The 27967-nt window shown below is 35.6% G+C and overlaps 1 protein-coding gene across 2 annotated transcripts; it reads right to left on the bottom strand.

Annotated features, from left to right (window-relative positions):
- Window positions 1-423: 423 nt before the first annotated feature.
- On the bottom strand, window positions 424-27936 carry LOC117322334 (membrane progestin receptor gamma-B-like). 2 transcript variants are annotated; one of them, XR_004531516.1, is made up of 3 exons: window positions 27786-27936; window positions 1969-7799; window positions 424-1770 (listed from the first exon to the last, which is right to left on the bottom strand). XR_004531516.1 is itself a non-coding variant. In XM_033877195.1 (2 exons), exon 2 carries the CDS (start codon window positions 7779-7781, stop codon window positions 6801-6803), a length of 981 nt encoding a protein of 326 aa, XP_033733086.1. In that variant the 5' UTR covers window positions 7782-7799; window positions 27786-27936; the 3' UTR covers window positions 424-6800. The 2 variants fall into 2 exon arrangements, 1 of the variants encoding a protein (XP_033733086.1); XM_033877195.1 differs by having other exon boundaries at window positions 424-7799.
- Window positions 27937-27967: the final 31 nt, after the last annotated feature.

Below are 27967 nucleotides of genomic sequence, written 5' to 3'. Positions count from 1 at the left end.
GTCTTTGTTGTGTCCTTAAGCAAGAAACTTTACTTTACCTAAATGCACTTGATGGCATGCGACAGCGAGGTAGTCACCAACTGCTACAAGGAGACCCTGCCTTAAAATGACCGTGGCTGTTCAAAGGGTGATAAACCCAGCAAACACACAAACAAACTCTTTTTCACATTTCTTCCTTTGTTTTATCAACTTTGGATTGAAATAATGGTTTTGTTATTATGTCAATATTCTTTTGTTTTTTCGCTCATATTAATTATTCATTGTACACATGCTGTAATTTTTTCAGCTTCAACTCTATCAATGTGTTTACAGACCCAGGGGTCAGTAGTGAACTGCTGACCTTTACACGGTAGTATTAGTAATTCGCAGGCCCCTGTGTTAACAAACATCCAACTTTTGAGAAATAAAAACACAAAAAAGTCATTAACTGTGATGTTGTTGTAGTTTATTAGTACCTCAAGATAAAATAAATCATAACAAATTTAACACATTAATATTGCTCAAACGCAAAATCAGTTGGGTTCAGTTCTTTAAAATTCACGATGGTTTGTATTAATTTGGATGTCATATAGATATTCCTAATTCCATCAATAATTATAGTTCTACAGCTGAATTTTAATACATGAATTTTTGTTAATCCACAAGATTGAAATTTCCTCTCATATTGATTGTGTAAATACAAACAGGTTTTTTCAAAGGAAATATCTGAAAACATTCAAAAGATACACTAATAAAGCATTTTAATTTTTTGTTACATAACTAATTAGAACTAGGAAAGATAACATGATGGTCATAAAATAATTAATCTCAGATTCTTAAAAAAAAAAAAAAAGTTTATTTTCAAGTTTTCTTTTGTTTAAAAAAAAAAAGAAAAGAAAAAAAAACCTTATTGATCACCACATGTGGACAAAACAGATTGTTTATGGAATGATCAGAAGACACAGTCAATTTTAGCCAAGAGAATAGAGAGATTGTGGAATAAAATGCTTTTAATAAACATGAATTGGATGTTTGGTACATGACCAATTAACCACTCTTTAAAAAAAAATGAAAAAAAAAAAAAAAAAAAAAATGAAATTTTTGTTACTGGTAGTCAATGTGTGAAAAAAGTCTTAAGATCAGTGGTGATTTGGTTTGACAAAAAAAACCCAGAAGAAACACATAGATTGTAAAAAATGTATATAAAACATATAAACATTGAACATCTTAGCTAGTAAAAAAATAATAAATGATAAATAAATGATCATATTATTTTTGTGAATTTTCTAACTAATAAATTGTGCAGCGCCACCACTCATACTGTTGTGTTTCATTGGTCGATTGCAGTTATCTAAACATTTGTCATATGATGAGCTTGAAGCAGATTTCTCTGAAATATATTTTCATCAGATAAATTTTTCTTTAATTAAAAAAAAAAGAATAACTACATGGAAATATAGCACATTGTAACATATTCATGAATTAACACATTAAAATAAAATGATTCCAGAGACTCACTGACTCTCATTATAAGTACCCCTTATACTTAGCTTTTCAATGAATCCCAATCCTTCACTGAGAAAATCTTACATTACATTGTAAATATTAAACCAACATTTTGATTAAAATATAATATTCTACAGTCTTCCTATTTTCTCCGAAATACAAAGTGTGAACCAGGTGGACATTCATGTTCCTATATGTGCAAGGTGCAGATTACACTAAACCTGGTAATTTTTATAGTTTACATTGATGGCTATGTTGTCGGTAATTATCTCCCTTTAATAACACCTCTGTCGGTTCATTATCTCCCTTTAATAACACCTCTGTCGGTTCATTATCTCCCTTTAATAACACCTCTGTCGGTTCATTATCTCCCTTTGATAAGACCTCTGTCGGTTCATTATCTCCCTTTAATAACACCTCTGTCTGTTCATAATCTCCCTTTGATAACACCTCTGTCGGTTAATTATCTCTCTTTGATAACACCTCTGTCGGGTCATTATCTCCCTTTAATAACACCTCTGTCGGTTCATTATCTCCCTTTGATAACACCTCTGTCGGTTAATTATCTCTCTTTGATAACACTTCTGTCGTTGGTTAATTATCTCCCTTTGATAACATGATTACCAGTATACTCTCTTAGATGCGTTTTGATATCATTCCCACACAAAACTTTTTCAATAGGAAATAAATAAAAGAAAATCACAAGGATGCTACATTTTCAAATTTCACATATAATTGCACTATTTTTATGAAAAATATTTAAAAAACAAATATTTTTAAGAGTATATATAAGTTGTCATCAGAAAAACAATACATTCTAATGTATTTGGTATTTCATCATTTCTATTTCTGAAAGGAATTTCTATCATATAACCAAATTATGGGCTCATACTGTTACTACACACAAACTTTGCACAAGTTTTGTGAACTTGTGCCATGTTCCTATGCCCTCATTCTTGTAACATATCATTACACATACATGTTATTATAATTAATCAAGCACTTATATCGTGTAAAAAATGGAATATTAACATATATACAGAGTTAAAAACAAAAACAAAAAAGAACAATTGCAGATTTGTTTATATAAACTATAATCATATTACATGTATTTCCTGATGGCTGGTATGTCTAGATTATCTATAAACTTCCTTTTGTATTACAGGTATTAGATGTTGGTTCTGTAAATATATTATAACAGGACCCAATATCATTTACAGGTATAGATATTCTTTAACACAGGGAATTGGCCCAAATTCCGAACCCCACTCTCCATTATATAACAATACACATCCTGACTGTAGTTAGGAAATTTTTGCCAAGTCCCTGTGCATTTCCATAGTGAGTTCACACTGAAAAAGCATTATAATTACCCTGATGTTAAATATATTTCCAGTCTTTCATTTAATAGAATACCTTTCCGTTGCTACTATATATAATAAAGATCTCTATCTATAGAATAACTTTCACAAAGGAAGGTAAATTGAGTGATTTTTTATTCAACTTTTAACAGAAATATGACATCAATTTATCAACATTAAAACAAACACAGATACATACGTTTCTTTAGTTTTACATTTTTTTTTCTCTGCACAAGGAGATCAATTTTAATTGTAAACTTTGACTGAAAAAAAACTGTTCTACATTGATCCAGTAATAAGCCTATCCATATTTATTGCAGTTTAGTAAAAATAATACAAAATACTTTCATTGTCCTACACAAAGCACGCCCCCTACTTTTGTTAAATATTGTGTTGGTCTATTAACTAATAACAGATGATCATGATCATGATGTTAGGGCTGTCAACAATGTGAAGTTTTTTATACTTCAGATATGTAAATAAGTATAAAATGGAAGAAGGCACAGAATGTTACAGTATATCTAGAAAACGATAAGGTCACAAAATCAGAAATCTATACAAGGCAGCCGGCAAAATTGTTCTTTTTTCCTCATCTACATTTTCAAAGTACAATACAATATTTCTTTGTGTACTCATCAACAAAGGCTGCTTTATAGGACATCTGGGTTTTTTTTAAATGTCAAAATAAAAAAAATATTCCTTTTAGCCATGTCATCCTGTTCATGATATTTGTAAGAGCTGAAATTGGAAATATGTAAAGTCATTTTGTTTCCTTGTTTTCATTTATAGTACATGAATATACAGTGCTGATGTTATTGCCCTTTAATTTTCCTTTTTTTTGTTTTTTCCTTATCTTAATTAATTTATCAATATTTGCACTTGCAATATATAAAGTCAGAATAAAGGGGAGTAACTCTTCTGAGCTTAACTAAGAATTTTGAAAAGAGCTACGTAACCAATAGTTATGTATATATACATGTACATGTATATGATTCGATGTTGTTCAAGATTACAATAAAAAAGTAAATTGCTTGATGATGAGATGTAAAACACTTTGACAAAATATACCACAGGTATCTACCTGTTAACTGTTTGATAACAAAATGGCTTGTAAATAGGCCACAAACAAATCCAACGAGTATAGATATGATCATCCTCACAACTCCAGGGCTAGTGCTAAATTTCACTCTCTGTACCCCTGGAATATTTCATAGTTTGGTTTATTGTCCTATTAACAGCCAGGGTCATTTAAGGACAAGTCTGATTTTGGAGGTGGAGGAAAGTCAGAGTACCCGGAGAAAAACCACCGGTCTATGGTCAGTACCAGGCAACTGCCCCATGTGGGTTTCGAACTCGCAACCCAGAGGTGGAGGACTAGTGATAAAGTCTCACCCAACTAGTTATTCATTTGGGTATCATGACCAATCTTTAAGCTAATACATTTCTTTTGAACATTACAGAGGAGCGACAACAAAGTTCAATGACAGACATTTTTTTTTTATATTATTTCTTTTTTTTTTCCATTTCAAATATTGCGACCTTGAAATTTGTTTCGTGTGTATAAAAAGATCAAACTAGTCGCTTTCTATTTTATCCAAAAGATGGTGGTGAGTTGGTCTTCGATTTTGTAATGAAATATTCCAAGGGTACAAAGTGAAAGTGACAGTTCTCTCTGGAGTTTACGTATTAAGAATGAGGTATGATATATGAAATGCATTCTGGGAAGGTAACGCAAAAACATTTTGGCAAAATGTTCAAAATATGTCTATACAAAATATCCTATGAGTGAAAATGATCAATGTAAAAAAAAATATAATCATTCAAGTTTACTAACTATGTTCATATCAAGGACTGAAAAATGGCATCAGGTTTGGTGATAACCGGAGAAACACATGTATACTTTGCACAAAGGTTTGAGACAAATTAATTTTGATGTACATACAAGAAGAAAATAAACATGAAGAGGATTTGTATTCCTCATCAATTAAATGCTATTGTTTTTTGTTAAATTTCTCTCAGAGTCAAAGTGAAGGCATGAAATGTGAAAGAAAAAGACAAAATGGCTCATAAAAACAAAACATAGATATTGTATTTATCGGATTATGTAACCAAAAAGTTCCGAAAACTCCTTTGTGACATAGAAATGTTTTTTTCGGCATGTTAACTTCATCTCCTGATAATCCTAGCTACACAATATATTCCATGCGATAGAAACTCAGAAAACATGCCATTTTATTTGAGTAAATCATGAAAAGAACGTTCAGAAGAACGTCACGGCATGAAAAAATGAATGTAAATTCTTAATTTGTTAGCCATGGATATTACAAAATTCCCACTGTATAAATACCAAGTTGCAAAAGTGCCATTCAAAATAAACAGATCATAATTCCAATGTTCTATAAATCAAAAGAGATTTTCATGACATATACACTCCAGTCAGCATAGCAATTATATCTGATCATGAAGTTTTACAGTAACATTGCTATGTAGAAACAAAGTTATATTGTAACAATATGGTAACACAGAACTGTAATTAAGTTGCATAGAATCATAACTGTGTATAAGTAACAATGTTGTGTTGTAACAATTTAATGTAGTAACAATGTTGTGTTGTAACAATTTAATGTAGTAACAATGTTGTGTTGTGACAATTTAATGTAGTAACAATGTTGTGTTATAACAATTTAATGTAGTAACAATGTTGTGTTGTGACAATTTAATGTAGTAACAATGTTGTGTTATAACAATTTAATGTAGTAACAATGTTGTGTTGTAACAATTTAATGTAGTAACAATGTTGTGTTGTGACAATTTAATGTAGTAGCAATGTTGTGTTGTGACAATTTAATGTAGTAACAATGTTGTGTTGTAACAATTTAATGTAGTAACAATGTTGTGTTATAACAATTTAATGTAGTAACAATGTTGTGTTGCAACAATTTAATGTAGTAACAATGTTGTGTTGTAACAATTTAATGTAGTTACAATGTTAACAATTTTATCTAGTAAATATCACACTTACATTGTGGTATGAAAAGCATAAATTAATATCAATTTTTTGACCAAGTTATAAAATAATAAAATTTTAGGTTGCTTGGAAAATGAATGAATATTTGATCAGGATATAAAGAAACTGTTTTTCATACACAATGAGGCTGGCATGTATAAATAAATGCTGAGATAGAGGCACCTTTTAGGAACATCCTTATAAGAATGGGAGAATTAAGGGGATGGAAAAGCACAGTATGTATATCGTAAATTTTTACAGTAGTTATATGAGAATAGAGCGCCATTGTGGAAAAGCTACGTCCCTACACTAACAGTCATGTCCGACGGTTAATGGTTGCATTGGTATAGAAAAATATGACAATTTGAATATTTGAAAATATTCAAAAGATATACATGTAAATATGACATTTTAATTATAATAGGAATCTTTAACACCGATTTTCTTAACACAGCAGAAAATAAATATGCAAAAATAATGGGTTTGTTTATAAAACAAAATGCATCATCACCAGTAATGAACCTTTTTATCCATTACTATTCAGCAAACATATTCCACATATTAGATCATATGCAGATAGGTTTACTGTACACTTGATTCATGCAAGCACTGTTAAGGATATTTATTTATAAGCATCTGTTTATCAACAACTAAAATAATTTCTTAAAATCATTACCAAAATCAATTAAACATAGATACGAGATTCAGAATCAGTACAAACCGTTCAAACTTTGTCCGTTGTAGCACATCAACATATTACACTTCTTTTAAAGTCTGAATGGACTAAATACAACAGACATTTTAGATATATCACCATCTGAATTGGTATAAAATAAAACTACAATATTAAATTGGAAATATATCTGAGATATACAAATGGAATAAAATATATATATTTATCACAATTTTGCATTTTTGACATTTGGCAGTTTATAATGGAATGATGATCAAGAAGATTTCGATGATTTGACAAATTTTCTTAATCGAAACGAAAACAAGGCAATTGTGCATGTGTTGATAGCCATAACAGCGGTAATGACCCCAACACTGCCCCCTAGAGATGGAAACCACCAACTTCCCTGAAGTATATCACGCCGGTCTACCATATCATGAAGAATGGCTTGCATTTGGTCCATGGTACCCAGAATCGAAGCCACATGGAAGAGTTGGTGGCTGTGGCCAAAAATATCAAATTTCGCAGGATAAAATCTCTCCGGAAAATGTGTTGCAAAAAAAATTGCAGCACTAAAAGCAAATATAAACTGCCTTGCATGCTGGGACTGCGAAGGTAGGGCACATTCGTCCGGAGAACAAAACATCAGGCGGTACATTATTGGAATGGAATCAAAAAGGTACGAAAAGCCGAATGATCCAAGTCGTATAAAGTTTCGCAAATAGCTCCTTTTCATAAACCTTGTCTGACAGGAAAGCACAACAGCAATCATGGAAATCATCGTAGCAATGAAGATGAAATTATGGCTGAACCATGTATCTATCAATGCTGACGGGAAAGAATACGCACGATATGCAATAGCACCACCTAGTGAGAAAATGCTCACAGCACCGTAGTCGAGAAAAAAACAAAAATGGCGCATCTCATCAGACATAGTGTTGAATGTATGGGCCGTAGCGCTAGCCAGGGGAAATATCACAGCCACAAACATGTATGCAAGTAGCGGCCACGTGTACGGATCATGTTTGAAGTCCAGGGTGTCTGACAAACCCTTTAGCACCCAAAGAAAGTAGCAGGAGGGTAGGAAATGTGTCCAGAAATTGAGAGTTTCGTTGGTGGCATCGAAGACACTGAGAAGACATTGTTTTGCAGTGCTCTTTGGGTGACGGTAACCGCGGATGATGAAATGTTCTTTGAAATGTTCCGGGACCTGATGGACAGTGTAGATAGGTCCACTCAACCCCATGGCTGACATGTTGATGGGGGTCAATACCTGAAAATACATAAACAGATTTCTTCATATTTCAAATGAAATCAGTGAACATTCTTAAATAATTGTTTCCAAGGAAATACAATGTATTTGGGTTATAAACATGAGAAACATATTCATTTAAAAAGATTTGTCAGAAGGTTATTCTTTTACACTGTAATCCAGTCACCAGATTGTTTTAGAGTATACTAATCCATTAAATGACTTTTTTTCTTCTTTGTTTTTCAATAAGGATATTTCATTTACATTTAAAAGATATGTAGAAAATTGTTTTTTCCTTCCCCTGATAATATTTGTATAATTGTCCATAGCCAATTTCCGATATTGAACGTTGCATATTGTTCAGTGCATAAATTCATCGATTTCATGAAAACTGACCATGGGAAAGATATGTAATAACTATCATGTAAAAGAGCTTAAAATTATCTACTAGTGCATAGAATTTCGGTAAAATTCAATGAACAAGAGGCCCATGGGGCCTGTATCGCTCACCTGGTTGGATTAGACCAAATGTCGAAATAATGTTCATATTCAATTTGTTTTATTTGTAAAACTCTAACAATGCTATATATAGTTATAGTGTGGGAATCCGAACTGCTTTAGAGATTAATGAAGTCCAGACTCTCTAAGGTCTGAAAGACCTCAAGAATTGTTTATAGAACATGCATTCATCACTTTATGACTAGTAGCGATTTAAAGGAATTACCTCTATTTCACCTATTGGGCCCAGCCCCTTTGGCCCTTCGGGGGTCAGAGTCACCATTTATGCAAAATCTGTTCCCCTGTTTCTGACCAAATTGGGTTCAAATCCATTCATAACTTTATGACTAGTAGCGATTCAAAGGAATTACCTCTATTTCCCCCACTGGGCCCCGCCCTTTTGGCCCCTTTAGGGTCAGAGTCACCGTTTATGCAAAATCTGTTCCCCTTCCCCCAAGGATGTTTCTGATCAAATTGGGTTCAAATACATTCATAACTTTATGACTAGTAGCAATTTAAAGGAATTACCTCTATTTCCCCTATTGGGCCCCACCCCTTTGGCCCCTCCAGGGTCAGAGCCACCATTTATGCAAAATCTGTTCCCCTTCTCCCAAGGATGTTTCTGACCAAATTTGGTTCAAATCCATTCATAACTTTATGACTAATAGCAATTCAAAGGAATTACCTCTATTTCCCCCACTGGGCCCCGCCCTTTTGGCCCCTCCGGGGTCAGAGGCACCATTTATGCAAAATCTCTTTCCCTTCCCCCAAGGATGTTTCTGACCAAATTGGGTTCAAATCCATTCATAACTTAATGACTAGTAGGGATTTAGAGGAATTACCTCTATTTCCCATATTTGGCCCCGCCCCTTTGGCCCCTTTAGGGCCAGAGTCACCATTTATGCAAAATCTGTTCCCCTTTCCCCAAGGATGTTTCTGACCAAATTGGGTTCAAATCCATATGACTAGTAGCAATTTAAAGGAATTACCTCTATTTCCCATATTTGGGCCCGCCCCTTTGGCCCCTTTAGGGTCAGAGTCACCATTTATGCACTATCTGTTCCCCTTTCCCCAAGGATGTTTCTGACCAAATTGGGTTCAAATCCATTCATAACTTTATGACTAGTAGCGATTTAAAGGAATTACCTCTATTTCCCCTATTGGGCCCCGCCCCTTTGGCCCCTCGGGGGGTCAGAGTCACCATTTATGCAAAATCTGTTCCCATTCTGCCAAGGATGTTTCTGGCCAAATTTGGTCAAAATCCAATAAGAACTTTTTTACTTGTAGCGATTTGAAGCAAATGTTGACGGACGGACGGACGGACGACGGACGCCGCGCCATAGCATAAGCTCACTGGACCTTCGGTCCAGGTGAGCTAAAAACAATGTAATAAAAATTCATGGAAAATTTATCAAAATGCGTGAATATATTGCAACAATTAATGTTTTGTATGATATGAGTAAAAGAAAGAAAGAAAGAAAGAAAGAAAGAAAGAAAGAATACATCCAGAGTTCATGTACCAATGTACAGTAAAAGGTTAGGCTATGGCATAAGTTAGGTGACTGATGCATGGAGTATTTTTATTGATTGACCTGACTAACGATGTCACTACACAGGTGAAAGTAGGTCGTTTATATACACCTGACAGGTAGAGATCAATGAGGTCAATTTCCCTGGATATTTACTTACATTCAACCCTGGGAATGTATAGAAGTACAAATCCTTATAGAAATTGTATATTAAACGATTTCCAATACGGTTGTTCTGTTTAATTGATTTAGATCGATGTTGATTTGTTTTTCCTCCTGTCCAATGACTATTTGATCAAGATTTTCTATGATTGATCATGATTTCTCTCAGGAATTAATTGAGATTCAAAGCAGACATGAAAAGTGATTAAATTAACAAAATTACTAAGATGCATTAAAACGATATTTTAGTAGTAAGGTACCCTTATACAATATCCACCTCATTTTCACACATTTTGTGAATAATTTTGTGATATAAAAATTTACATCTCTCTTTCTATTTATTATCAATCAATAGTTGATCATTTGAGAAATTCTGATGATAGATAATGGTTTTTAAAGTGCTACAACCCACTTGTCATTAACATGAGGACACTGTGAATGCTGTCCCCTACCAGCTCCTTCTAAAAATAGTAAGTGACCTTGACTTAAACAAGAGATCCCAGAGGGATCTTGGCGCCCACCATTGAATGATCTTTATAGGTTCCATGTCAGATTGATCTTTTCTCTACTTTTCCCTTCCTCTAAGTCTTACTAATCTGTGTAAATTCAGAAACAGCCCTCTAGTACTTTTCAAACAAGGGAAACCTATATATAAAATTTAAGATTTAGCGATAATGGCTGTCTATCGGCCATTTTGTTTTCGGATTGGTCCCAAAATGCAACACCAGGGACCAAGGGGAACCTACATATGAAATTTGAGAAAGATCCTTTCAGTACCTTCTGTAAAATAGCGATAACAAACTTCAATTGTCAAAATACAAGATGGCTGCCTGTCGGCCTGGTTGTTTTCTGACTGGTCTCAAAATGCAATATGCATAACTAGGCACCGAGGGAAACCTACATATGAAGTTTGAGAACGATCCCTTCATTACTTTCTGAGAAATAGCGATAACAAACTTCAATTGTCAAAATCCAAGATGGCTGCCTGTCGGCCATGTTATTTTCCGTTTGGTCTCAAAAATGCAATATGCATAACTAGGCACCAAGAGGAACCTATATATGAAATTTGAGAAAGATCTCTTCAGTACATTCTGAGAAATAGCGATAACAAACTTCAATTGTCAAAATCCAAGATGGCTGCCTGTCGGCCATGTTGTTTTCCGTTTGGTCTCAAAAATGCAATATGCATAACTAGGCACCCAGAGGAACCTATATATGAAATTTGAGAAAGATCTCTTCAGTACATTCTGAGAAATAGCGATAACAAACTTCAATTGTCAAAATCCAAGATGGCTGCCTGTCGGCCATGTTGTTTTCCAATAGGTCTCAAAATGCTTTATGCATAACTAGGCACCAAGGGAAACATACATATGAAATTTGAGAAAGATCTCTTCAGTACATTCTGAGAAATAGCGATAACAAACTTCAATTGTCAAAATCCAAGATGGCTGCCTGTCGGCCATGTTGTTTTCCGATTGGTCTCAAAATGCAATATGCATAATTTGGTACCAAGGGGAACCTACATATGAAATTTGAGAAAGATCCCTTCAGTACATTCTGAGAAATAGCGATAACAAACTTCAATTGTCAAAATCCAAGATGGCTGCCTGTCGGCCATGTTGTTTTCCAATAGGTCTCAAAATGCAATATGCATAACTAGGCACCAAGGGGATGCTACATATGAAATGTGAGAAAGATCTCTTCAGTAGATTCTGAGAAATAGCGATAACAAACTTCAATTGTCAAAATCCAAGATGGCTGCCTGTCGGCCATGTTGTTTTCCGATTGGTCTCAAAATGCAATATGCATAACTTGGTACCAAGGGGAACCTACATATGAAATTTGAGAAAGATCCCTTCAGTACTTTCTGAGAAATAGCAATAACAAACTTCAATTGTCAAAATCCAAGATGGCTGCCTGTCGGCCATGTTGTTTTCCGATTGGTCCCAAAATGCAATATGCATAACTAGACACCAAGGGGATGCTACATATGAAATGTGAGAAAGATCTCGTCAGTGCATTCTGAGAAATAGCGATAACAAACTTCAATTGTCAAAATACAAGATGGCTGCCTGTCGGCCATGTTGTTTTCCGATTGGTCCCAAAATGTGATATGCATAACTAGGCACCAAGGGAAACCTACATATGAAATTTGAGAAAGATCCCTTCAGTACTTTCTGAGAAATAGCGATAACAAACTTCAATTGTCAAAATCCAAGATGGCTGCCTGTCGGCCATGTTGTTTTCCGATTGGTCTCAAAATGCAATATGCATAACTAGACACCAAGGGGAACCTACATCTGAAATTTGAGAAAGATCCCTTCAGTACTTTCTGAGAAATAGCGATAACAAACTTCAATTGTCAAAATCCAAGATGGCTGCCTGTCGGCCATGTTGTTTTCAGATTGGTCTCAAAATGCAATATGCATAACTAGACACCAAGGGGAACCTACATCTGAAATTTGAGAAAGATCCCTTCAGTACTTTCTGAGAAATAGCGATAACAAACTTCAATTGTCAAAATCCAAGATGGCTGCCTGTCGGCCATGTTGTTTTCCGATAGGTCTCAAAATGCGATATGCATAACTAGGTACCAAGGTGAACCTACATATGAAATTTGAGAAAGATCCCTTCAGCACTTTCTGAGAAATAGCGATAACAAGAATTGTTTACGGACGGACGGACGGAGGGACGGACGGACGGACGGAGGGACGGACGGACGACGGACCACGGACGCAGGGCGATTTGAATAGCCCACCATCTGATGATGGTGGGCTAAAAACTTGAAACTCAAACTTGTCAGAGATAGTATGGTCCTTTATCATTGTGTGAATTTTTATCAAAATCCCTCGAGGAATAAAGTGGCTAGAGTGCAGACAGGGCTTTTTCTGAGGGCTTTTTAGGGCATTTAATGGCCACAATTCTGAATTACCAATGAAAAAATATTTCCCCATTCACCAATATTCTTTCCAACTTTTCACTGAAGACACAAAAATCCCCATCCCAAACCAGTGAGGAATTGCCCTGGCAGTATGTACATAATAAATTATGTAAAAGACAGATGGAGAAGAAACCTACAGTCCTTACGGTTTTCAGGGGACTAATAAATATAAGTATTTACATCTTTTACTATATGTAACCAGGAAAATCTTGAACTGATAATGAAAATCTGTTATAAAGGAGGAGGATGATAGCTATTGATACCTTCAGAAAGTAATGTATACTTACAGGTATATATGATGGTTTGAGGATCATTTAAGCCAGTACTGCCAATCTACGAATGTGACTGGTAAATAAACACATAGCTTGTGTACAGGTAGTCAGGGTGTGTAGATAAATGTTTATATACATGTAAACTTTGATGAAGTTTTTTGGCCTGGATTTTTTTTTTTTTTTTTCATTATGCCAAGTCATTTACAATAAAACTTGACTATTTTGACGGAACTTTAACGCTGACATATTGACAAAATGATACACAGACTGATTTATTGCAACTAAATCTGTTTATCATCTAAACATGAAGGCTAATTTGAATTACAAACATCAACGTTGAAAACTGCATAGAACTGTTACCGTAATTATCCTACATAAAGACCAGTGGGCTAACATGTAATATCACACGAAATACAGGGGTAGGTTTATTTAAAAACAGGGCAGTGAAATCACACTTATTGACATTTCTGATGAAATAATAATAGATAGGGGTAGGCTTATTGTCATTTCTGAATGAACTTATATACGTATACCTAATATAGGCGGTTGCACAATCACTAGCAAGGACTTATTAGTTATAAAGATTGATGTAAAATTCTAATCACTAGCAAGGACTTATTAGTTATAAAGATTGATGTAAAATTCTAATCACTAGCAAGGACTTATTAGTTATAAAGATTAATGTAAAATTCTACAAGTTAAAACTGCTGTATGGCACAACTTTAATAACTATCTTGTTTTAATGAAGTCTAAATTATGTGACATAAAAAACGACTTCCATTATAATATTATGTGACAAGTACTGTTTTTTACAACTAAATCTACATTTACTACTAAACATTGTCACTTAACAGGTCTACTATATTCATGTGAAAAAAATATGTGTCCAGTAAATTTTCAGGAATGCAACTCTCAAGTTCTCAAGTTGAATAAATGTATTAAAAAACTTACATCATTTTGTTTTCACTCTCATAAAGGGAATGTCGGACATATTGATGTTCATACACATAATAATTACAGGTACTTATCAATTTATTTCCAACATACAAAAATCACATTTCTCAAGTGATATACAAGGTAAATCAAAGTTAATTGATACTTTTTTATTATGACATATTCTATAGTTATTAAAATGTAAATAATTGATAATAACAAAATGTTATGAAAATTAAAATGGGAAAATTTTTTTATGAAGAAATATTTTAAATCCTAATTTGTACATACATGTATGTATATACAGTATGCATACAAAAATCAGTGTATACACACTTTAAATTTGAATTAGAATCATTCTATATACACATAGATCTATAATGTAATTGTATAGCCACGTAAGCTATATACCGGATATAATTCTTCCTCTTGAGTCTGTGAAAGCTGTTGTTTGTCACACATCCACTCAACTTAAGCATTTTATCTATCTATTACACTTATCATGTCGATGTCAAACACCATTTTTAAACTTTATGAAAACCAGCCAAAAAAATGTATCAAACTTCAACAGCTTTCAAATCTCAAATCTTTTTAATACACAGAATATTTCATTAATATTTGCAACCTTTGTCAGATATAACAGTTTCTGCATACAATCTACATACATGTACATACTGTATTTTATTATTTGAAATTTTATTAATGTATAATAGTTTCCCTAGATTCTAGAATCATAGCCTGATGGTTCCATTACAAAAAGTATGAAACAAATTTAAATAAAAAATATGAATCTTAAATGTATATAAAATATATATGCAGATCAATCACAGCTGTCAAAGAACATGATATACATTTTCTGGAAGGCAACAGACTGAATAAAAAGAATAACACAAAGCAACACTTCGATCTTCATATAGTCATAATGTACTTTTCATTGTAAAATGAATCTTATGATATCAAAACCGTTCCCTCAGTCAACAACAAATATTTATCAAACCAATCCAAACAAGTTTGAGGTGTACATGTATATTTGTCAAAACAAATTATTCTTAAAAAAAAAATCTTCACACGTACGCTATAGAAAACAAACAGCAACCGCCGTTCCAAAATCATCATTCGTTAGTCACATTAGACAGATGGTCGCTATACAGAGGGTTGTTATATAGTAAAATCTCCTGGGAATCTTGAAATCGGTCATTGTAGACAGATGGTCGTTATAGACAGGCAGTCGTTACAGCAGGTTTGACTGTATATAAGAAAGTGTTTAAGTTAAAATTGCTGTTCTCTCATTCATAGCGTAAATCTGACCCATAACCTTTTTGCATTGGTCATATCCAAAGATTTTTTTTTTTTTTTTCACAGACTAGTTATATTTGAAGGATTTTTTAAGGCAAAACCAGAACACCTTTCCTGAAATTTGACGAGTCTCAATACTAAGAGAGTGGGTATTCAAAATACATCAGTTTCAAAAATCACTGTTGCCACAGATTTAGAATTGAGTGATTTATTTTATATCTTTTCCGATAATATTTTTTTAAATGTACAGCTGCAGTACCCTTATAACTTTACATACTCAATATTTAAAAGGAAAAAGAAATTAATCTTAAATTACAACTCACCAAATGAAATATCTCCAGATTATGAAATGCTACTGTAGTTCCTACTCGATTCTGTTGTAATATTAATCTTTTGCCTTTCTTGTTGCCTTTCTATGTGTAAATAATATGAGTCTATCACATTCCTCACCTTAAACGGTACCAACAATACCCCACCTGACAGGATATCCCAAGATATTGTACTTATAACTTATTGGTGTACTGTATCTTTTATATATATGTATTAACTTATTAATTACAGGTGCAAAAGGGCAAAGATGTGGCAAATTGCTCGATCAGTCATGCACTGATTTCATCTTCTCACAAGGACTGGAATTAAAAACCTTACACAGTTGTCCTGGCAGCCAGTAAATAGACGGAGCTATATAAAAGAGCTTAAGACGTCACAAGCCTGGATAATAGTGTAATGTCTCAATGCTTCACAGAACATGACCTAACATAGGTTTGGGGTCAATTCAACCTTTAGCTTAAGTCCAATTTTTGTTTCTAGTGCTGAATTTTAGTTCAATTATTGTCTTTTGATACGTTCATATGAAAATCACCAGTCTAGTAGTGTGTTAAAATTATAATTATTGTTTTGTTGTTGTTGTTGTTATTTTAACTAACTTCAGACCTTTCCCTTACACAAGTCATCCAACCGCAAATGTAAGCAAACTTAATTTTAGTATGTACATATTCACATATCGGATCATTAATTTTCAGGTGTGTCTATCTGCTCAATGTATGAATTTGTTCAGGGTTCTATATTTAACTTATACTGGGTCATAGCAACTTTTTCACTGACTTAACGTATACCGTTTAATTTCATTGAACATGGATCAAACTACCTGTAGTATGTTAACTACCTGTAGTATGTTAACCTGTAGTACGTTAACTACCTGTAGTATGTTAACTACCTGTAGTATGTTAACTACCTGTAGTATATTCTACCTGTAGTACGTTAACTACCTGTAGTATGTTAACTACCTGTAGTACGTTTTAAACTACCTGTAGTATGTTAACTACCTGTAGTACGTTAACTACCTGTAGTATGTTAACTACCTGTAGTACGTTAACTACCTGTAGTACGTTTTTAACTACCTGTAGTATGTTAACTACCTGTAGTACGTTAACTACCTGTAGTATGTTAACTACCTGTAGTACGTTTTTAACTACCTGTAGTATGTTAACTACCTGTAGTACGTTAACTACCTGTAGTATGTTAACTACCTGTAGTACGTTAACTTCCTGTAGTATGTTAACTACCTGTAATACGTTAACTACCTGTATTAAGTTAACTACCTGTAGTACGTTAACTACCTGTAGTACGTTAACTACCTGTAGTACATTAACTACCTGTAGTACGTTAACTACATGTACCTGTAGTATGTTAACTACCTGTAGTATGTTAACTACCTGTAGTACGTTAACTACCTGTAGTACGTTAACTACCTGTAGTACGTTAACTACATGTACCTGTAGTATGTTAACTACCTGTAGTATGTTAACTACCTGTAGTACGTTAACTACCTGTAGTACGTTAACTACCTGTAATACGTTAACTACCTGTAGTACGTTAACTTACCTTTAGTAAGTTAACTACCTGTAATACGTTAACTACCTGTAGTAAGTTAACTACCTGTAGTATGTTAACTACCTGTTATATATCAGTAGTATGTTAACTACCTGTATTATGTTAACTACCTGTAGTACGTTAACTACCTGTAGTACGTTAACTACCTGTAGTACGTTAACTACCTGTAGTACGTTAACTACCTGTAGTAAGTTAACTACCTGTAGTATGTTAACTACCTGTAGTACGTTAACTACCTGTAGTACGTTAACTACCTGTAGTAAGTTAACTACCTGTAGTATGTTAACTACCTGTAGTACGTTAACTTCCTGTAGTACATTAACTACCTGTAGTACGTTAACTACCTGTAGTAAGTTAACTACCTGTAGTATGTTAACTACCTGTAGTATGATCTACCTGTAGTACGTTAACTACCTGTAGTACGTTAACTACCTGTAGTACGTTAACTACCTGTAGTACGTTAACTACCTGTAGTAGTATTTAACTACATGTAGTACATTCTCTCTCTATATATAGACCAACTTTTCTGTTACTTTTACTAATTAGGTCACTGTGATCTGAGTATAGCAGTACAAACAATCAGTCCTGTAGCCTACAACTGGGGAAAATGTCTTATTATTTCTTATATCTGTTATGTGCATTTAGCATTATTTTCGGTCCTCACACAGTTTATGTGGGCATTTTTAAGACATTCAGAAATTGTTCTTCATCATAACTATATTAATTTGTCAACTCTAAAACTGAATCAAATGATCGTGATCGTCTGTCCTCGATTCCCCAACCTCACAACATATTTAAAGTAGTCCCTTTTCACTGTCCGTTTGTCCCCTTCCACACCACTCACCCTCAAAGGAAGAACGTACATCTGATCCTCTGTCAGCTAGCTCCCCAAATCCATCCCACAGAAAGAAGTCCCTTTACTCTCTCCCTCTGTCCCTTCCCTACCCAACAGAAAGAAGTCCCTTTACTCTCTCCCTCTGTCCCTTCCCTACCCCACAGAAAGAAGTCCCTTTACTCTCTACCTCTGTCCCTTCCCTACCCCACAGGAAGAAGTCTGTTTACTCTCTCCCTCTGTCCCTTAATTCCCTGTCCCACAAAAAGAAGTCCCTTTCACTGTTTGTCTGTCCCCTTCCCCATCCCACAGGAAGAAGTCCCTTCTCTTTGTGCCCTGTCCCCTTCCACCACCCCACCACATTTAAAGATTAGTGTTTTCTCCCTGCCCCTTTGTCCACTCCAAACACCCCGTCCCACAGGAAGAAGTCCCTACTCCCAGCCCCTTTGTCCACTCCCAACACCCCGTCCCACAGGTAGAAGTCCCTACTTGCTGCCCCTTTGTCCACTCCCAACACCCCGTCCCACAGTTAGAAGTCCCTACTCCCTGCCCCTTTGTCCACTCCCAACACCCCGTCCCACAGGTAGAAGTCCCTTCTCCTTGCCCCTTTGTCCACTCCCAACACCCCGTCCCACAGGTAGAAGTCCCTACTCCCTGCCCCTTTGTCCACTCCCAACACCTCATCCCACAGGAAGAAGTCCCTTCTCCCTGCCCCTTTGTCCACTCCAAACACCCCGTCCCACAGGAAGAAGTCCCTTCTCCTTGCCCCTTTGTACACTCCCAACACCCCATCCCACAGGAAGAAGTCCCTTCTCCCTGCCCCTTTGTCCACTCCCAACACCCCGTCCCACAGGTAGAAGTCCCTTCTCCCTGCCCCTTTGTCCACTCCCAGCACCCCGTCCCACAGGTAGAAGTCCCTACTCCCTGCCCCTTTGTCCACTCCCAACACCCCGTCCCACAGGTAGAAGTCCCTACTCCCTGCCCCTTTGTCCAATCCCAACACCCCGTCCCACAGGTAAAAGTCCCTACTCCCTGCCCCTTTGTCCAATCCCAACACCCCGTCCCACAGGTAGAAGTCCCTACTCCCTGCCCCTTTGTCCACTCCCAACACCTCATCCCACAGGTAGAAGTCCCTACTCCCTGCCCCTTTGTCCACTCCCAACACCTCATCCCACAGGTAGAAGTCCCTACTCCCTGCCCCTTTGTCCAGTCCCAACACCCCGTCCCACAGGTAGAAGTCCCTTCTCCTTGCCCCTTTGTCCACTCCCAACACCCCGTCCCACAGGTAGAAGTCCCTACTCCCTGCCCCTTTGTCCACTCCCAACACCCCGTCCCACAGGTAGAAGTCCCTACTCCTTGCCCCATTGTCCACTCCCAACACCCCGTCCCACAGGTAGAAGTCCCTACTCCTTGCCCCATTGTCCACTCCCAACACCCCGTCCCACAGGTAGAAGTCCCTACTCCCTGCCCCTTTGTCCACTCCCAACACCCCGTCCCACAGGTAGAAGTCCCTACTCCCTGCCCCTTTGTCCACTCCCAGCGCCCCGTCCCACAGGTAGAAGTCCCTACTCCCTGCCCCTTTGTCCACTCCCAACACCCCGTCCCACAGGTAGAAGTCCCTACTCCCTGCCCCATTGTCCACTCCCAACACCCCGTCCCACAGGTAGAAGTCCCTACTCCCTGCCCCTTTGTCCACTCCCAACACCCCGTCCCACAGGTAGAAGTCCCTACTCCCTGCCCCTTTGTCCACTCCCAGCACCCCATCCCACAGGAAGAAGTCCCTTCTCTTTGCCCATCTGTCCCCTTCCCTCACTTCACCCCACATAAAGAAGCCCCTTTTCTCCCTTCCCCTCACCCAACCCACAGAATGGAATTGGTAAATAGTCCGCACAAAGCCTTGACAGACAGTTGCAAACCATTTCTGGTGTACCTGTTTCTACACCAAACATGGTGTCAGGGCCAGAGGAAACTCGGACTACAGATCATTATGCTTCCTTAACAATGTACATGGTGATTGAAATTGATTTATTGATAACAAAATGCAAACATATACAAAACTTAACCCGTGGTTACCACAACAAACACAGTCAGCCAAATCCAGATCTATACATGCAAGATATATTAATTTAGCAAAGCAAAGTTGCTCCGTGAACAATCTATATCTAAACTTAGCTACCAAAAGAAACAAACCCCACAGCAGTTTGTTTTCAAACAACCAGACAATGATTCCTTGCAAATTATGATGAGCTTAATTAAGTTATAAAAATCAAAATTCTTATTTCAGATTTACATATTAATTATCTAAAACAGACATCCATATTGGAGTAGGCTCTCAATTTTACAGTCTACAAAATTTAAAATGTTTACTAATTTGTCCTGAGAGGCTCAGAGCATGTTGATTGTAGAAGGAACGCCATTTGAAAGTCATGAATATCTAAAGCTTTAGATATATAGGTTCATCGTAATTTGAGCTAGTGTACAAATAACATTTATCAAGAAATCTTAAGCTACAAACATTGCTTTCAAGTCAACTTGCCAACAGCCAGTGACGTGGGGGTGTGTTGTTTACAAAATATACAACACTACATACAGTGTATGTGCTAATGAACAAAATCGTGGATACTGGTATTTACTGATGCATAACTTTTACCTTAAAACAGCATATTTGAAGATGATCCTTCAGTTGAAATATTTTACATTATGATTGATAAAAAGAACTGACTGATAACTCGATTAGTCTAACATAACTTCAAAGGATAAATAAATGGAGTTTATCGGTAATTCTAAATTCAAAGGAAGGGCTGACGAGTATATTACAGTACATGTACATTACCCTGGTAAAAACAGGATAATTTTGTTTTGTATTTGAGTCTACTGAACTTTGTTTTATAAAAGTATTTAATGTATATCTACATATCTGATAAGCATCCACCCCAAACAAGCATTATTTACATGGTTTATCACAGATATCTTACCCCAGCTTCAATATATATATATGCCTGTTGATTTTTAAGTTGATTTATTTAGAAAGTGCTCTCAGCAGAACATATTTCTTATTACTTTGGTTAATTTTAATCTTTTTTTTTATGAGGATACAAAGAACACACAATCCAGAAGTGATTACATGAATGACATAGCATACAGACTTATTACACACATACATAAATGTGTTTTACAAAGAAACAAAGGACTCAATCATCCAAAATATCCTTGTAAATTTATCCCTTGTCAAAATAACAACATAGCCTCTATTTAAACCCTAAGTGTCTGTGTTAATTCCACAAGGTAACTCAACAAAGGAAAGATAAAGGTTTTGTCACCAATGTTTAACTGACCCAGTGACTTTGAATATGATCTACTAATTAAGTACAGCTGGGTGGATTTAACCATTCACATATTAAGATATGATATCTATGTCAAAGCTGATCATATGTTTGTGTTTTTCAAACAATATAGAACTATAACATCAACGCTAACCTTGGACTCACACTACACATTTATAGTATAAAGCAGCACATTTGTGTTAATACTGTACAGGTATGTATACCCTACATCTAACCAGCACATATGTGTGATTAGATAAAATTCTCACATGTGTGTGACTAAATAAAACCAGCACATATGTGTGACTAAATAAAACCAGCACATGTGTGACTAGATAAAACCAGCACATGTGTGTGACTAGATAAAACCAGCACATGTGTGTGACTAGATAAAACCAGCACATATGTGTGACTAAATGAAACTCTCACATATGTGTGACTGAATAAAACCAGCACATATGTGTGACTAAATAAAACTCTTACATATGTGACTGAATAAAACCAGCACATATGTGTGACTAGATAAAACCAGCACATGTGTGTGACTAGATAAAACCAGTACATATGTGTGACTAAATGAAAATAAAACCAGCACATATGTGTGACTAAATAAAACCAGCACATATGTGTGACTAAATAAAACTCTCACATATGTGTGACTAAATAAAACTCTCACATGTGTGACTGAATAAAACCAGCACATATGTGTGACTAGATAAAACCAGCACATGTGTGTGACTAGATAAAACCAGTAGATATGTGTGACTAAATGAAAATAAAACCAGCACATGTGTGTGACTAGATAAAACCAGCACATATGTGTGACTAAATAAAACCAGCACATATGTGACTAAATAAAACTCTCACATATGTGTGACTGAATAAAACCAGCACATGTGTAAAATAAAACCAGCACATATGTGTGACTAGATAAAACCAGCACATGTGTGTGACTAGATAAAACCAGCACATATGTGTGACTAAATGAAAATAAAACCAGCACATATGTGTGACTAAATGGAAATAAAACCAGCACATATGTGTGACTAAATAAAACCAGCACATGTGTGTGACTAGATAAAACCAGTACATGTGTGACATGAATAAAACCAGCACATATGTGTGCAAAACCGCACATATGTGTAAAATAAACCAGCACATATGTGTGACTAAATAAACTCTCATATGTGACGAATAAAACCAGCATATGTGTGACTAAAAAACCATCACATATGTGTGACTAATAAACTCTCACATATGTCTGAATAAACCACCATGTGTACATACCGGGTACAGATAAACCAGCCTATTTGACTAGATAAAACCAGCACGTTACAATAAATGACTGCTATCATGTTTTTGTTCAATCACAATTTTTGTGTCTTGTCAGAAAATTAAACTGAACTGTATTCTTTTGGGGTGGACTGATGGGAAGTCCATTTATAATTGCTGATTCATTGCACTTCCCAAAACCGGCTAGTCTTAATTGTTAAAAAGACAGTATTTTGAAATTAACTTATTTCAAAGCTACGTAAAATTTCCCCCCCAAAAAATTTACAAAATTGTTTTTAAAAAAAAATTTTTTAAACTCACACATGTGTGACTGAACAAGAGGCCCATGGGGCCTGTATCGCTCACCTGGTTGGATTTGACCAAATGTCAAAATAATGTTCCTGTTCAATTCCTTTTGTTTGTTAACCTCAAACAATGCTATATATGGTTATAGCGTGGGGATCCCAACTGCTTTAAAGAAATAATGAAGTCCAGACTCTCTGAGTTTACAACATGCATTTATAACTTTATGACTAGTAGTGATTTAAAGGAATTACCTCTATTTCCCATATGGGGCCCCACCCCTTTTGCCCCTCGGGGGGCAGAGTCACCATTTATGCAAAATCTGTTCCCCTTCCCCAAAGAATGTTTCTTACTAAATTGGGTTCAAATCCATTCATAAATTTATGACTAGTAGCGATTTAAAGGAATTACCTCTATTTCCCATATGGGGCCCCGCCCCTTTGGCCCCTTGGGGGTCAGAGTCACCATTTATGCAAAATCTATTCCCCTTCCCCAAAGGATGATTCTTAATAAATTTGGTTCAAATCCATTCATAACTTTATGACTAGTAGCGATTTAAAGGAATTACCTCTATTTTCCATGTGGGGCCCCGCCCCTTTGGCCCCTCGGGGGTCAGAGTCACCATTTATGCAAATCTGTTCCCCTTCCCCAAAGGATGTTTCTTATCAAATTGGGTTCAAATCCATTCATAACTTTATGACAAGTAGCGATTTGAAGGAATTACCTCTTATTTCACCATTAGGCTCCGCCCCTTTGGCCCCTTGGAGGTCAAAGTCACCATTTAAGCAAAATCTGTTCCCCTTCCCCCAAGAATGCTTCTGACTAAATTGGGTTTAAATCCATTCATAACTTTATGACAAGTAGCGATTTAAAGGAATTGCCTCAATTTCCCCTATTCGGCCCCGCCCCTCAGGCCCCTTGGGGGTCAGAGTCACAATTTATGCAAAATCTGTTTCCCTTCCCCCAAGAATGTTTCTGACCAAATTGGGTTGAAATCCATTCATAACTTTATGACTAGTAGCGATTTGAATGAATTACCTCTATTTCCCCATTAGGCCCTGCCCCTTTGGCCCCTTGGGGGTCAGAGTAACCATTTATGCAAATCTGCTCCCCTTCCCTGAAGGATGTTTCTGACCAAATTGGGTTCAAATCCATTCATAACTTTATGACTAGTAGCGATTTAAAGGAATTGCCTCAATTTCCCCTATTCGGCCCCGCCCCTCAGGCCCCTTGGGGGTCAGAGTCACAATTTATGCAAAATCTGTTCCCCTTCCCCCAAGAATACTTCTGACCAAATTGGGTTCAAATCCATTAATAACTTTATGACTAGTAGCGATTTGAAGGAATTACCTCTATTTCCCCATTAGGCCCCGCCCCTTTCGCCCCTTGGGGGTCAGAGTAGCCATTTATGCAAAATCTTTTCCCCTTCCCCAAAGGATGTTTCTGACCAAATTGGGTTAAAATCCATTCATAACTTTATGACTAGTAGCGATTTGAAGGAATTACCTCTATTTCCCCATTAGGCCCCGCCCCTCAGGCCCCTTGGGGGTCAGAGTCACCATTTATGCAAAATCCGTTCCCCTTCCCCCAAGAATGTTTTTGACCAAATTGGGTTCAAATCCATTCATAATTTTATGACTAGTAGTGATTTGAAGGAATTGCCTAAATTTCCCCTATTGGGCCCCGCCCCTCAGGCCCCTTGGGGGTCAGAGTCACCATTTATGCAAAATCTGATCCCCTTCTGCCAAGGATGATTCTGACCAAATTTGGTCAAAATCCAATAAGAACTTTTTGACTAGTAGCGATTTGAAGCAAATGTTGACGGACGACAGACGACAGACGACAGACGACGGACGACGGACCGACGGACGACGGACGCCGCACCATGGCATAAGCTCACCGGACCTTCGGTCCAGGTGAGCTAATAAAACCAGCACATATGTGTGACTAGATAAAACCAGCACATGTGTGTGACTAGATAAAACCAGTACATATGTGTGACTAAATGAAAATAAAACCAGCACATGTGTGTGACTAGATAAAACCAGCACATATGTGTGACTAAATAAAACCAGCACATATGTGACTAAATAAAACTCTCACATATGTGTGACTGAATAAAACCAGCACATGTGTAAAATAAAACCAGCACATATGTGTGACTAGATAAAACCAGCACATGTGTGTGACTAGATAAAACCAGCACATATGTGTGACTAAATGAAAATAAAACCAGCACATATGTGTGACTAAATGGAAATAAAACCAGCACATATGTGTGACTAAATAAAACCAGCACATATGTGTGACTAGATAAAACCAGTACATATGTGTGACTAAATGAAAATAAAACCAGCACATATGTGTGACTAAATAAAACCAGCACATATGTGTGACTAAATAAAACCAGCACATATGTGTGACTAAATAAAACTCTCACATATGTGACTGAATAAAACCAGCACATATGTGTGACTAAATAAAACCAGTACATATGTGTGACTAAATAAAACTCTCACATATGTGTCTGAATAAAACCAGCACATGTGTAACTAAATAAAACCAGCACATATGTGTGACTAGATAAAACCAGCACATATGTGTGACTAGATAAAACCAGCACGTGTGTGACTAAATAAAAATGACAGCTATCAGTGTTTTTCCTGATTCTATATTCACAATTGTTTGTGTTCTTTTGTCATGAAAATTCATAAAATCTTAGAATCTGGTATTCTTTTTGGGTGTGGACTGATGAGGAAGTCCTAATTTTATGATTCAATTGCTGAACAAGAAATTCCAATTTTTTGCTAGGAAACAATTTCGCCTAAAATGACCAGTAAAGGCAATATGGTTATTGAAAAATGTCTAGTCTTAGTTTGGGAAAAGACAGATATTTTTATTAACTGATAAGATTCCAAAGACTTTATAGGTAAGTCCTAGACATAAAGTTAAAACTGAAACTAGATTAAAAAGATATTTCTGCGTTGATATCACAATGAATAAAGCAAATAAACATCAATATTTATATCAACGCAGAAATATCTTTTTAATCTAGTTTCAGTTTTAACTTTATGTCTAGGACTTACCTATAAAGTCTTTGGAATCTTATCTTTTTCTGAACTTAATCTTCACTTCAAATAAAAAAAAATAATAATTTAAAGAGATTTTTAACAATGCAAAACAATATATTTAATATTTAATAAGATTTTCCATGAAGTTATAATAAGTCATTTTGTTATTTGAAATGACATACATAAAAGGGAAGAGTATTTGTTGGGGGGGGGTTGATTTGTAATTACCATAAATAATGCATTATCTCCTGGATTGATTACAGAAATCCATTATTGGAACCAACAGCTGGCCACAATTAGTTATTATATTTTATATTTACATGGCAATCATTAAAATTTAATATGCAACATGAAGATTTCATCTTTAGATTTCACCTTTCCACGCCTAAATCTAATAATAGACTTCCCTTTGATGTCTGATTCTAGTTGATAATCAGCCAATTCCTGACTGGTTTAGGCTGAAAATATATGTTGTGTTACCAGAATCCTAATATAATATATATTTAAGGTTTCAATGATATTACTTTTATTGCAACCCTTTCATCCCTCTAAACATTGTAGTAGAATCTTTTTTAATGATAACAGGTTAGTTTAAGTCACTTTTAGGGGTGAAATGCACAGAAGAGCAGTCAGTAATACACACTGTATATATAATTGTTAACTACTGTGAATAATACATAATAATTTATTTTTTGTTCCAGAAATGTGAGAAAGACAATCTTATGTTTCATACATCATATTTTTCTGTGGGAAATTTTTTCAATCAAATAAAATCAATTAATTTAAATTTTAACATTTTTTTTAAGCTGACAATGCCTTACTTGAATGTATGCCAAGATCTTAGTCACCATGGAAAGATGTAAATGATACATATGTGTACAACCATGGGTGACATTTCTGAATATACATATATGTATTTTTATGTAGGTTGTTATCACATATTGAATAACAATTCTGCAATAAATATTAATATCATGTTGCGTATCTTATAAACATATTGTTCTCATCAACCCTCTTTTGCATAAGTATATAAATATCAGACTAATATTAAATCATATATATCTTTTTATTCAAATAGTTTATTTGCTCATTTAATTCCTCCAATCTCATTTTCTTATAATAAATAATACAACAGTACTTCTTTTTAGCTTGAATTTATTCTTTATTTTATACCTATCCATTTATTAATTTTCTGTGTTCTGATGTTTGACATCAATCACTTTTTTTTAAAATAAACCATGTGGAGAAACGGCCATGAACAAATGTAAAAATAATAAATTGTATGATTTTTTTTTATGATTTGATGTTCAATAAACCGAGACCACCATGTTTATCTAGTATATATATAAGTGTCAGAACCACACGGCAGGCGTGGGATACTTGTTATTATGTCTATTTATAGAATATGCATTACCTGTAAGGCCTAATCGTCATTGCAGGTAAGGTGTTGCTGATGATTATTGAATACCGAACAAATGCAACCATAACAAATTCAATTCAAAAAGCAAGTGCGATATATAAGTTTGAAAATAAAGTTAGTGTAACTCACAAGCGCTTCAGATCATTAAAGCATAATTTGTAACTTTCTTTGCCAACTTTCAATTTTACTTTGAATCTTTTTTTCAAGGCTCAGCATCGGTTTGTTTTTCAATCCGCGACGCTTCGATTGTCCTGTCACTTACCTTAGTTGGTGTATATCTAGCGTTTAATTATGTTTAGAGCAAACACCAAAACATCTGCCCTTTACATCCTATATTTTCTTCATGAGTCGGCATGCCTCGGACCTTCTGACACATGTGTTAGGCAAATATTTGGGCAGGGCCCCATAGCAGACCGCACTTCCTACTTAATGAACTCTCGCGAG

This window comes from Pecten maximus, chromosome 2 (genome assembly GCF_902652985.1).
Source record: "Pecten maximus chromosome 2, xPecMax1.1, whole genome shotgun sequence".
In the NCBI taxonomy this organism is placed as follows: Eukaryota; Metazoa; Mollusca; class Bivalvia; order Pectinida; family Pectinidae; genus Pecten; species Pecten maximus.
This window is presented reverse-complemented; position numbering and strand designations above follow the sequence as displayed.